The sequence below is a fragment of the Felis catus genome, chromosome C1 (genome assembly GCF_018350175.1).
Source record: "Felis catus isolate Fca126 chromosome C1, F.catus_Fca126_mat1.0, whole genome shotgun sequence".
Taxonomy (NCBI): Eukaryota; Metazoa; Chordata; class Mammalia; order Carnivora; family Felidae; genus Felis; species Felis catus.
This window is the reverse complement of record NC_058375.1, coordinates 25,640,854-25,654,678: the sequence shown is the minus strand read 5'-3', so window position 1 is coordinate 25,654,678 and position 13,825 is coordinate 25,640,854. Positions and strand designations below refer to the sequence as shown.

The following is a 13,825-nucleotide window of genomic DNA, read 5'->3' as shown; positions in this document are numbered from 1 at the left end:
CCAGCAGACACGTTTGTCAGACAGTTCCCTACCCAGTCTGCTGCATGCAGGAGGGCCTGGGCTTCTGGAGTTTACTTGGGAGGCAATGGCATAAAGCTGAGTGGCTGGGCAATGAGAAGAGGAAAACCTATAACTGAGTGCTGGCAGGGCTGAAACATTTGCTGACACCAGCGAACATTCCAGACTCTAGAATCTAGGGGAACCAGGTTTGGGAAAGAAGGCTTTGGAGTTCAGTATTGGATGTATTTAGTTTAATCTGCTGTGACAAAAGCCTAACTCCTTCTCGTGGTCTGAAAGACCTTGGCCATCCTCTTCATCTCATCTCACGTTCCTGGTAGCTCTGTGGTTCACTTTGCTTCTGCCACGGTGCTCTCCCCCTCCTCTCCCTCATATGTACCCCCTCCATCTGCAGTGATCTTCCCCTAGGATGGCTGTCTTCTTGTCATCAGGCCACATCTCCGAGACTGCCTCCTCAGACAGGCCGTCTCAGCCCTCCTCATTGAAAGTAGACCTCCCCCCCGCCCCCACTGCATTCATTTTTTTCCCTTCGCCCGGGCTTACGTTCCATTACAATGTAGATTTCATGAACACTGCAGGCTTGCTTACCTGCCTTGTTGGTTGCCAACCCAAACCCAGAGCAATGTTTGATACACAGCAGGTGCTCCGTGGATACTCAGGCTGGGTGGAAACATTGCAAAGACCACAGGATATAGAGGTCTGGGGATCGGAAGAGTGGTCTGTCCTGGGGGCATACATCTAAGAGTCACATCTAAGAGTGTGGGCTGGGGTGCCCTAGAGAGAATGCAAGATAGGAGAAGACAACTCTGAAATCCATCCCTTCATGTTCCAAATTATGAACGTCAAGTAGAGGGGGAGAGCTTTCCAGTGTTGGCAAAGGGGTGGTCATAGCCAGAGGTGGGAAACCCAAGTGTGTGAGATGGAGGACAGAATGGACATTCTTCAGGAATTAGGGTGGGATCAGCTCTGTGGAAGGCCCTGCTCATCTAACTCAGGGCACCAGCGCCCCAGTCTTGCCTGCCTGGGAGGTGGGGATTGGGCCAAAAAAAAAAAAAAAAAAAAAAAAGGAACACAAAAGCATGAGCACAATCAATGGCCTGTGGATTGGATTACATCCAGTATGAATTTAAGAGGGCACACTGTGTGCTCAGGAAGTATGTGGCCAACATTGCCGGCTTATCTCCGTTGCTCCTTTTGGAAGGTGTGAGTTTCTATAAGGCAGGCATCCTCAGTATTGTCCGCACAGAGAACCCACACCTTAACTCAATCTTGTTTATGATAAGGGTGAGCCCTGCCTCACTCCTTCTGCACAAGACCTTGAGAACAAGTTCCTCAGGCCCAACAAAGTTAAATAACTTTCTACAGGCTCCAGCACCAGAGATGATGTTAGGGTAACTCCGATGAATATTAACATTATGCTGAGCTTCGGAGCAGGAGGCACAAGAAATTCAAGGGTGGTTTTGTGAAGCCTCTGCTTCCAGCTCAGCTATGGCATCAATCAGCAGAGCTGCCTCAATTTACTGGTCCAAGGACACACAGTGAAACAAGAACAACCTGATTGGGCGTCTCCTGCTTGGGCGAGCACTGATGGAGAAAATCGCCCGACCAGGCAAACTGACGCTGCTGCGGGTTCATGGGCGCCAGTCTCAGACCTACAGCAGTGCTCAGCCAACATCCATTTGTGCTTCTCCAGGCAGCCTGTGGTTCTCTTCTCCGTGGAAGCTGTCCCAAACACTTGCCACTCCCCTCAAGCCCCTGAGCAGCTCCTGCCCTCACCTTGCCCTGGAGAATGACCTTGACACCCCCCTCATGGGCAGGCAATGTTCCTCAACTTGCAAATAGCAAAAACACCGAGGCTTTGCTCGGTAGATTATACTCCTTCCCATCCTTCTCACCCTCCCACCTTTTATAACGGAAATGTTAGCTCCTCTCTCCCATCCAAAACCAGGCCCCCTATAGATTATACATCCCATTTAGGCTTTGAATCAGGGAACTTTGAACACCTTTGAGCTCACAGTAAGAAATGCAATTTGGTGCACACTCACACACACACTTACACATAATTGAAACAGACGATTCACCACAGTTCTTACTTTTAACATTTACAGGATACTTTCCATTCTCTTCCTTTTTTTTCTTTTGTTTTTTTTTTTTTTGTTTTTTGTTTTTTGTTTTTTTTTTTTTGGAATCCAACTCAATATCCCTTTCACGACGACATCACTTTTACAACCAGTGCTTAATGGACTGTTCCAAAAATCTTGCTATAGAGTCTTCTTCACCTCGCACCTTCTTGGGAACCTTTGCCTTATATATAATCTGTCCCCCTTGTTCTGTCTCTCCAGCTCTCCCTGTCTGCCAAGTCCTCCCGTCACCAGTTAAACTGCCCCGTGTCTCTCTTAACTTAAAAGTAGAGATCACCTTGCTGGTTCTCTAATGCTGTCCTTTACACCCAGACTTCTCTGACAGCATGTCTTCCCTGCTGCGTCCATTCCTCACCTCCTGCTCCCTTGTCACCTGCCCATTCTGACCTCTGTGCACCCCACACCTGGGGACAGCTCTCACCAAGGTCGATGATGAGCCTTGTGTTGCTAAAACACAGGGGTCGCTTTCAGCACTCATCATACACAGATGCTCAGCTGTATTTCAGAATGGATAGCCCCTCCCTCCTTCTGGAAACCACTCTCCTGTTTTTCCTCCTACCTTGGCTGCTTGGTCTCCATCTGCCCTGCCAGCTTCTCTCCATTCTCTTGCAAAGTTCCATGCTGTCTGTCTTTCCTCTGCCAGTTTGATAGCTCTGTCATTTGACGTTTCTGTTTCCTAGTCATATTGTACATTTGCAGCATCTCTGTTGACCAGCTTTATTCTTCCGTTAGTGGCCTCTTAATTTCCTTGGCCCATATTTCTATTTTGAGTGTTTATCTTTTTATTGAGTTGTAGTACTTTATATGGTAAACATAGTAAATATTTAACTGTAATAACCTCCAACTATTTCCTCTCCATTTACTCCTCAGTATTTAGCTTTGTTTATGGTGATTTTTAAAGTCCAAAAGTGTTTCATTTCTGTCATTAAAAATGCCATTTCCCTTATGATTTCTAACTTTGGTGTAATGCTAAGAAAGTCCCTCCCCACCTCTGAGATGACACAAATATTCCTTATTTTTTTTGTCTAGTACTTCTGTAGTACATAGAGCGAGGCACGAATCTAATTTTTCCACAACTGGTTAGCCATTTGTCCAAGCCTCCTTAATTGGTCAGTCCGCCTTTGTCCTCCCAGTTTGAAAAGCCCCCTTTGTCATATACTAAATTTTTAGGTGTCTGTGTCTGTTTCTGAACTTTTCTTTTCCGGCTCCATTGATCTCTCATCTGAAGCTAATACAATACAGGTTTTACTATTGAAGCTTTATGTCTGAGTTGGCAAAGCCTCCTTACACTGGGAGAAAGCAGGTGTCATGGCTGAGAGCTTGGGCTCTGGAACTGGTTTGACTGGGTTCGCATCCCAGCCCATTACCCACATGCTGTGTGACCGGAACACCTGCACTCAGCCTCTACATCTGTAAAACTTGAAAGTAGTATCCACCTCAGAGGGTTGTTATGAAGGTTAGTGAGTTAAGACATAATGACGATTTTGGAATGCCCACTAACACCTCATACTTTAAGAGGAGGTTGGCTCTTTTCACTTGTGTATTACAATTGTTCTAAGTTCTGGAAGAAAAAAAAATGGTGTGAGTCACACCTGGAATTATGTTCAGTTTATACAATGATTTGAGGATAATTGTCATTTTAATTATATGAACTCTTCATCCAAAATAACAGGTCAATAGTTTGTCTCCCATTGTTTTTTAATTTTTTTAATGTTTATTTATTTTTGAGGGGGAGAGAGAGAGAGAGAGAGAGAGAGAGAGAGAGAGAGCAAGCAGGGGAGGGGCAGAGAGTGAGGGAGACACAGAATCCGAAGCAGGCTCTAGGCTCTGAGCTGTCAGCACAGAGCCCAACATGGGGCTCGAACTCATGAACCTTGAGATCATGACCTGAGCCGAAGTCGGACACTTAACCAACTGAGCCACCCAGGCTCCCCTCCATTTTTTAATTTTCTTTTCTACCCATCAGTAAAGTTTTGTTGTTCTCATTACATAGGTTGTGTTTTTCGTTGTTTTAGGACTGAATTTAATTTGCTAGCAATTTGCATATAGGATTTCTTTTTACACAGTGTGTATGTTGGTGTTTGAGTAGGTGGGTGTGAATATGTGTATCATACAATTTTGTGGGAGTATTTGTATCAAAATTAATTTAAATAGCATAGCTATGATGGTGTGTTTAAAATTTTAAAGTTCTAGCCATGAAACCACCTACTCCTTAAGTATGTTCCAGTTTCCTCAGGTTTTTCCCTTCACACAATTTTGGTAATTCAGAATCCTAGAACCTTTTGTTTTGTCAAGAATTCAAATTTATTAGTATGTTATAATACTATTCTTTTATAATTGGCTTAGCTCCTTAATTTTACTATGCTGTCTCTATGTATACATACCCTCTCTATTTTTATTTCTTAAGTAGATCAGTGAGAAGTTTCCTGTTTATTGGTCCCTCCAGTTATTTTTTTCTGTTTTTATCTTAACTTTATTCTCCTTTCTTTGATCTTGTTCAGTTATTCTCTCTGTAGCTTTTAAGCTTACACATTCATTTCATTCGTCTATTATTTAATAATGAATAAGGCTATGAATTTTCTGTGAAATACAGCTTTGACCTAATATCATCATCATTAATATAACTTGTCTGTGTTGACAAGTTATATTGTCAACTCAATATAACTCAAGGTATTAAGGAGGGCCCTTGCGATGAGAACTGGGTGATGTATGTAGGTGACAAATCACTGAATTCTACATCTGAAATGAATATTGCACTTTATATGAACTAATTAAATACAAGTAAACAAACAAACTTAGTTAAGAAAGGGTTCTATGCATTCTCAAGTGATTGACAGATCTTTCTGTGTTCTTTTATTACTGATTCCTAGTTCATTTGCGCTGTGAACAGAAAATGTGGCCCCCGCAGCTTTTGTTTTGTGGGGAAGTTTGTGTAGATTTCCTTGTAGCCTAAAATAAAGTCTGTTCTGTAATATTCCATGGGCGCTTATAAAGAGGGGTATGCTCCTCATTGCTACACAGTTTCATGTAGCACATACACTCTCAGAGTATTTTACAGGTCCTCTTTATCTTTATTTACTTTTGATTTCGGACAAGTATATTTTTCTCCAACTCTTGTATTTTTTTAAAAATAGTTGGTTTGGTCTGCGTCAGTGCTTTGGGCCATAACATATCATAACTATCATATTTTCATTTTGGAATGTGTGCACCATCCATCTTCTCAATATCATCTTTGGATTTTGTTTTACTTTGTCAGGCCCCCAGTAATTGAATTATCGTTTTGAAAGCAGTGAAGCCAGCAGTGACAACACCAAAAGACAAGATAACAAGAGGGGGTTTTTCAACACACCCCTTGCGTTTTTCACTCAAGATCCTGTCAAATAACAATCTGATATTACACACAGTAATTAGGCATGCACCTGTTAATGAGTTTGCCACCTTTATTATTTTTCAAAAGTCTGAGCCAGGTAAGAGCCCTCTGACTTAAAGGTTTATCCAAGGTCAAGATCCATGAACATAACTACATCCGAATTGGGTAGGCACCTTATCTGCCTCTTTTAACCTGGACAATTGATGGTGATAAGATCCAATGACAACATTTCATGTTTTCCTTATTTTGGACACTGAGAAGCAAACTCTGTTCTCTTAACGGAAAAACTTCAATGTAACATGCAAACATAATTTTCCAGAGTGAGAGAGATTAGACCTTTCTGGAATGAAACATGCTCCCTTTTCCTGTCCTGGCAACAAATCTGAGTTGTCTCTTGGGGTGTTAAGACCGAGCTTTGCAGGACCACATCCTTGTTCTATTAGTGTCTGTTTACAAGCTCATCTCCTTCCAGGTACAAGAAGAGATATGTCTTGGTAGCTGCCATAGGACTGTTGACCAGAATAAGGATCATCCACGAGTCCGGTGTGATATTATAACATCCAAGGGGTTGATCTTAATATTGAAACTCCTTATTCATGTGGTTTGCATTTGCCTCCACCAGTCCTTCCGAAAATTTGGTTGCACATATAGGGTCACCTGGGGAGCTTTTTAAACCTGTGATGCTCTGGACCCACTCCACCAAATACATAGGAATTTCTGGAGCCTCGGCATTTGTAAATTCTAATATTCTTCTAATGTGAAGTCTGAGCTGTCTTGGCCCCTTTCTTTTTAACCTCTGAGTCCCTTTGTGGAAGCTACGTATGTTATTCCAAAATGAGGATTATAATTTACTGGGATAGATTAACCTGTATACATGTACTGTCATAAATAATGTTTGTCTCTTGTCTTTTTTTTTTTTTTTTAGCATTTACTTTACATTTCCCCTCTTTATGCTTCCTTGTTGCTTTCCTTTGAATTCCATTTTTTGCGAAATTGACTTTCCTTTTTTCCCTTTGGTAATTTTGAAGATAAGATACTTTACAGTCTATTACTAATTACTCTTAACATCTTTAAAAACATGCTCTAACCTATATTTCTCTAATTAACCACAGAAACTATATAACAGAGTTTCTTGCAAGATGAGGAAATTAACATATCTCCTTGCTCCAACTTTACGCTTTATATCAGTGTCATCTGCAGTGTTTACCCTGGGGTTTAGGCAGGAGTGATATCTTTTATCTTCTCTTCAAAGGAATATTTGTTATGCTTGCATTCTGTTTTAGAACTGTGTTTATAGAAATTATTTAGAGTCTTTACTATATGTTTTATTTGCTTCTTACTAATCTTTTTCATTTTATATTAACCATAACTTCCCCCCATTTGAGTTCTTCATTTTGAGTCAACTCTCAGTGTGTAGAAAACATCTTTGAGTGTTTTTTTTTTAATGAAGGTTATGTGCATAATATATTTTTTATGGCCTTTGACATTGGGAGCAGTTTCTACTGGCTTTGCTGTTTAGCAACTTGGCTGGGTCACTCTCTTTTCTACTCTAAGTTATTTAGGAACAAATCTGTACTGTGTCTATGAGAACTGCATTAAGGGTGATGGCACAGTATTTTTTCCAGAGCTGACTCAGGTATCCACCTGTTTTTCAGACTTTGGTCAATTCTGTTGCTTTGGGGTTGGAACGGAATGAGGAAGTGAGGCACCCGTATTCATGTCCCATCTTTTCAGATGGTATCAAACGTTAAATACAGTTAACCTTTGAATGACATGGGGGGTAGAGGCGCCAACCTGCCCCCCATACCCCGTACAGTCAAAAAAATCCACATATAACTTTTAACTCCTTAAAAACTGAACTACTAATAGCCAACTGCTGACCAAAAGCCTTACCGATAACATAAACAGTTGCTTAACACATATTTTGTATGGTATGTGTATTATATATTGTATCCTTACAATAAAGTAAGCTAGAGAAAAGCAAATGTTATTAAGAAAGTCATAAGGAATAGAAAATACATTTACAGTACTGTGCTGTATTTATCCAAAAAAAAATCTTTTTTGACATGTAAGTGGATGTGTGTAGTTCAAACCTGTGCTGTTCAGGGGTCAACTATACTCATTGATTCATTCAGCAAGTATTGATTGAGCACCCACCATGAGTGCACCATGCACAGTGGGAGGCATTAGGGACCCAGAGGCATCAAACAGACAAGATTTCTACTGTCATGGAGCATATGTGCATGTGTTGGGGAGAGGGAGGGATGGACCATAAACAAACGAGTAAACAAGATAATTTTAAAGAGTGATAGGTAAAGCTACCATGTGTATCTGGCCAAAATGGTGCCCCTGGAGCTTTGCAAGATGGCAACCCAGAAAAAAAGGGTATAAAGAAAAAAGAATAATGTGACAGAGTGATGGAGTGGGGGTGGGGGACTCAGATGATGTTCATTAAATTCTCCTGTGCAACAAACCCATTTGTGCACATGCTTCCGTGATGGTCTTCCCTCTGAAATCATAGCACTTCTCTTTGCCTCCAGTCCACTCTGGTGTGGTTCTCCTGGTAGGCAGGGCTCATGATTTTTCCCCTTGTCTTCAAGATCGTTGGCCTTGTTGGGTTAAGATTCCTCACAATTGCCATTATGCTTGCAGCTGGAGATGGCATGGGTTGGCGGGGGGCATCCATGGCCAGCCTAGAGGCCCCCCACTTCAATGCTAATGTAGTCGTTAAGACTGATAGACTGATATTCAGCAAATTTTGAGAACACTCCCAAGGACTCAATTAGGCCCAGTGGGCAGTACTTTTCTCAAACTGGAAGAAGATGTTGAGGGGTGGCTATGAGCTTGGCTCCTGGAGTCAGATGGCTTTGAACTTGATGTTTGTTACGACTTACTGGCCGAGCAACCCTGGCAAATTACTTAACGTCTATGTGCCTCAGTGTCTTCATCTTTAAAATGGGCTACCTACCAAATAGTGTTATTGTGACAGCTAAATTGAGTAATTGATGACAGTGCTCAGAACAATGCCTGCACTTAGTAACCGCCACTAATATATTATAATAATCACTATTAATTATATATTGTGTTGCCTAAAAGCATTTTCATGTCCAGCTCTCCCCTTGGCTCAGACTCTTTCTATACCTCTAAAACACAGAGATTACAAGGGTGAGACTGAATGTGTCTTAGGGACCAGGTTCACTCTGCAGAACTGGATGGAAGGGCTTTGAGTAGCAGGTTGGAAAAGAAATACCTAACATAGAAAAGGGGAAGACTGGTAGAGTCAGGGGAAGGAAGGAGAAACTCAACATAAAGAGTGACCGGTTCCTTTGTTTTGTGTGTTTGTTTTGCAAGCATGACTTCATTATTATTTTTCACCTGAGCTTCATTATAATTAATAAGCCAAATACTAGGCTTACCGAAGTTTCTGTATTATGAACACCAAACATCAACATAAATGTTATAAAGAGATTCAGATGTTTGTCCATATTATTTCCTACCCTCTTTATACTTTTACATTAAAAAATTTTTAGTATAAGCCTATCTCATTTTTTGCAGTCAGGAAAATTAAATATTGTTTTCATTTTGAAAAAGTATTACCCCAAAACCTATTACTCGGAAACAATTTTTATTCGGGGGCTCATGTCCAGTCTTTATCCACATGTAAATAAATATGTAATAGCTATAATCAGAAGTATACATATAATTTTATGATCTACTGTTTTACTTAAATTGATGCTTAACGTTCTTCTTTCTACAGGGTCATATTTATCACTTTAATGATTTCGCTCAAACAGCATCACATTAAAGGCTATAATTTACCACCTATTATTAGGCTCGTATATAGGTTGCTCACATTTTTTCTCTGTAATAAAATTATGTCACTATAAACATCTTTGTCCATGTGGCTCTTTTTCTTTTAAATTAATTCCTAGAGATTACTGAGTCAGAATATTTGAATAGTTTTGTGGCTGTTGATAAGAATTCATATACTCCCTTCCGAAAGGATTATATCAACTTTACTCTGCAACTGGCAATAAATACACATGAGTTTCCACAAAGCCTTAACAATATTGGGCTGTATATTTTTTCTTTATTTTTTTACTTGTGAAATGGACTGTGTTTTCATATTAATTCTGTTTTTTCTCCTATGAATCCTGTGAGCATATTCTTTGCTCATCTTTGTGATGTTCTTATACAATTACGAAGACTCAAATTTAGTATTGATATTTACCCTTTGGCATATCTGTTGCAATTTTTTTCATTGTATTATTTTCCTTTTTAATTTTGGTTTAATGTTCGCTTGTTTGTTTTTCCATTTATAGCATTTCCCTTGCCTCAGCCTTGTTCCAGGGTCTGTTAGTCACTGGCATGAAAAGGGTTGAAAATAAGGATTTTCAGAAGAGTGTGTCCTTAGGGTAAAGTAGGAGAGAGGACAGGAAGAGGGCAAGGCATCCAGATGAGGCACCATGACCCCTGCCCCAGGTTTCTTCCAAAGCTCTGGTCTCTGAGAGACAATGCTCCTTAGCATACGTATGTAACTTCGAGGTTGCCAGAATCCCCAGGGCATACCTATTATTTTCCCACCAAAAGTGTTTAAAGAGGAGAAATGGACTTGGCATACCCAGACCCTAGTTACCAGCCAACGGATCACCACCAGCTAGGAGAAGCTGGGCTCTGTGACCCTACTTAAGCTTGAAGGATGGTTTTTCCCCGATACAAGGGACCAGGAGCTTACAGACACTTCCTGGGATGAGCACGCTGTAAGGGGGAGAGGGGCCAAGAGTAGACCAACTCCACCATGTCTGTGGTTTGCCAGAGGGGCCCTTCCCAGCACCATACCAAGCATGGAGCCAACGTGTCTCCCTCCTAGAGCTCAGAGCCCAGCCAGTCTGGCCCAACCCTGTGTCATCATTTCTTTCTGCTGCTCTTTAGGCTAAAGAAATGTTCCCTGTGCCAACCCTCAGTAGCCCAGGCAGAGTGCAGGGATGCTCACTGACCTCCACCGCTCTTCTCTTACAGTTTCTTGCTTCTTCAACTTCACCAGCCCCTCTGGGGTCGTCCTGTCGCCCAACTACCCAGAGGACTACGGCAACCACCTCCACTGTGTCTGGCTCATCCTGGCCCGGCCTGAGAGCCGCATCCACCTGGCTTTCAACGACATCGATGTAGAACCTCAGTTCGACTTCCTGGTCATCAAGGATGGGGCCACGGCCGAGGCCCCAGTCCTGGGCACCTTCTCAGGAAACCAGCTCCCCTCTTCCATCACAAGCAGTGGCCACGTGGCCCGTCTCGAGTTCCAGACTGACCACTCCACAGGGAAGAGGGGTTTCAACATCACTTTCACCAGTGAGTCCCCACTCGGTCCTTCTGCACATCAGCCTCTGGGCCTGGTCCAGGGTGCCCCCATGGAGGAGCATTGACATGGATGGGCCAGCTCCAAGGGCTTTGCAGGGCTGCAGTGCCCCGGCATGGTGCTCCGGCAAGGCCAGGAAAAAGCAGAAAGTGCAGGCTGCTGGCCAGGGTGCTCTTTCCTACCACGTGGCTCTCTTTTGAGCATCTATTTCCTATAGGCGCCATATGTAATGTATAACAAGGCTGGAACCTCATTTTTCCCTCTCCGCCTCCCCTCCTAGAAGGCCCAATTAGAACCAGGAAGAGCCCAAGGGAGATGAAGCCTGTGTCAGCCACACATCGTTGCCCATCCCACTCCATTGTGCCCCTCCCTGTCCTTGAACACCTGCTTACTGTTGACTTCAGGGAGCCCCAGTGGGGCTCTTGCACCACACTTTGCCCAGTTCCCACCCCCATAGTCAAATCAGAAACAATGGTCCCAAGCAGTGTTTCTGCTTGGAACTGAGCTTTCTTAGCCTTTTTTGGGGGGCATTTCCTCATTGCCCCTCTCAGGCCCACAGTCCAAAAGTTATCACCTCCAGTTTTCATACTGGGCCCCTTCTCTAGAAGCAGCTTGAAGCTAAGGGGTAATTCTTTCCATGTCTGTGCCTCCTGGGGTGATAGTCAGGGTGGGATGGAAATAGCAAGCTGCCAGTGATAGCAACAAGTGCTTATCAGGTCATAATGAGTTTACTGTAGACCCAGTGAACTTAGCTAATGGCAAACAGTCAAGTGGGGCTGAAGCTGGGTCTGCCTGAGCAATTAACCTCTTCCAGAGGCTTCTTGTGAAATGCAAGCCCCCAATTCACACTTCACTCTATGCACACAAACATTCATATAGTCTGGTACTTTTTTTTTAAGAGAGAGTGCGGTAGGGGCAGACGAAGAGAGAGAGAATCTTAAGCAGGCTCCATGCTCAGCTCACAACCCGATAAGGGGCTTGAGCTCATCACTGTGAGATCATGAGCTGAGCCAAAATCGAGTCAGACGCTGAACTGACTGATCCACCCAGGCGCCCCAGTCTGGTACTTTTTGACAGAACTGATCTCCTAGCCCCCACCCTGCTCCTTGGCATAGAGGTCTTGCTTCCTTGTCCCACCTGTCCCTGGGGTCTAGTTGAGCTAAAGACAGCAGGTGCCAAATGGTGGACCATTGGGGACCTCAGATTCTAAGGAACTACCCAAGCTAAAGCCCTTTCCTGATATTCCCTTCAGCACCTTCTTCAGGATAGTAAACTTGCTAGAAACCATCAGTCTTCTCAGGGCATGCCTCCTCCAGGGATCTGTAGATCTTCCCACCATCCACAGGCAGGAGGAAGCAGAACCCAGTCTGTCTTCCTCAGTCTTCCCAGTCTAGCGCTGCCGCTCTAGCTTCTAGCTTATCTACCCTCATCCTTGCTTTACCGTGAGATAGTGAGCTCTGGAAAGGTACGGGTATGCACGCATAATTTCCTATCCTCTCTGCCCAGCACAGGGTCTGCACCTGGTAAGAATCAGTAAATATTTACTAAATGGAGAGATCCATGAGTGAGTAATGCCCTTTTTCTCTCCCTGGTAGGAGTAGGAAGAAGGGTAAGAGGTATGCCAGGGAGCCCACCTTGCAGCATGGGGAGGGCTGGAAACTCCGCAGGTTCAGCAGGTGCAGACTTCAATGGGGAGCCTGGGACAAACTGGCTACTGAGTCTCCTGGCTAAACCTAGGAAGTGCCCTCTTTCCAGGAAGCAGCACATGCTAAGTCCCCAGGGGTGGGGGGAGAGGCAAAAGGCAGCGGATCTGACCTGAGTGAGGATCGAGCTATTACCTAGCATTCCTCTCCAAGGCTTCTCTACCACTAGAAAAATGACATGCATCTAACACATAAATACTCAACAAATGGAGCAGATCAAAGAGAAACTACTAACTACGACCCTAAAATCCCCTCACCCAGAAATGATTCTTGCCAGTAAACATTATTGCAGACATCAGATATTTTTCTGTGCATTTATACAGATAGTTGGATGGATAAATAGAAGTAATTGTTTTAAATCCAGGCCCCATTGCTGAATCAGAATCCCTAAGGGGACGAAGCCCTATAATCTACATTTTTACAGGCTTCTGATGTGATTCTGCTGTAGCTGGTGCAACAATAGTCCATGGACAAGTGTTTGGGGACTCGGACATCAAGCTCCTCGGTCACATGCAGATGATCATCTAGGCTGAGCTTTAATCTGCCCAGTGTCAGGGAGCTCACCTCCCAGGTAGCTTCCCCATAGCAAGAGAACCCTGGGAGGTTCCCCTTGTGCTGGCTTGAAGTTTGATCCGGTAACAAGGATCAGTGATCCCATTTTCATCCCCAGCGCTCCTCAGAGCTAATCCTTCTGTGGGGCATTTTGAACAATGTAGATGGTAGCTGCTGTCTCCTGAGCACCTGCTGTTTAAGTGCCTCCGTGGCCATCACCACCAGCTGCTCAGCAGAAACTTCAGTAGCTAAGCTCTTTCTACCCCTTCTACATGCCAGGAAACTGAGGCTTGAAAAAGTGCACAGGTAGAACTGAGCAGTATGTAAATCCTTGATTTAGAACCTTTGCGCCCAGATGTTGGAAGTAGCTTCATATCCCTGCATGTGTGCGTCCCTGTGTGCGTGCACATGTGAGCGTGCGCACGTGTGACTGATTGGGTTTTGAAGAGACATGTGTGTCCAGACTTCTGGGCCTCGAGCACCACTCTTCTTCCCACACCATCTTTCTGAATATCAAAGCAACCTCACGGTCACCATTGCTAATGAAGGAAGGTGGGGAGACTAAGTCTGGGCTGAGCTGGGCTTAGCAATTCAGTGGGAAGAGTGTTGGGGCATCCGCAAGACTGCAAGGGATCATCACAGTCGTCTCCACATCGCATGCTCCCGCAACTCCCCATCAGTAGGAAGG

General features: G+C 43.6%; 1 protein-coding gene across 9 annotated transcripts in view; it reads left to right on the top strand.

Annotated features, from left to right (window-relative positions):
* The window catches only part of CSMD2 (CUB and Sushi multiple domains 2), a 602,474-nt gene that overhangs the window by 363,780 nt on the left and 224,869 nt on the right, over positions 1-13,825 (top strand). For all 9 annotated transcript variants that reach the window (XM_045035511.1, XM_023258438.2, XM_023258437.2 and 6 more), the window contains one exon: positions 10,549-10,875. In XM_045035511.1, the coding sequence (XP_044891446.1) occupies positions 10,549-10,875 (327 nt within the window). The remainder of the gene's footprint in view (positions 1-10,548; positions 10,876-13,825) is intronic.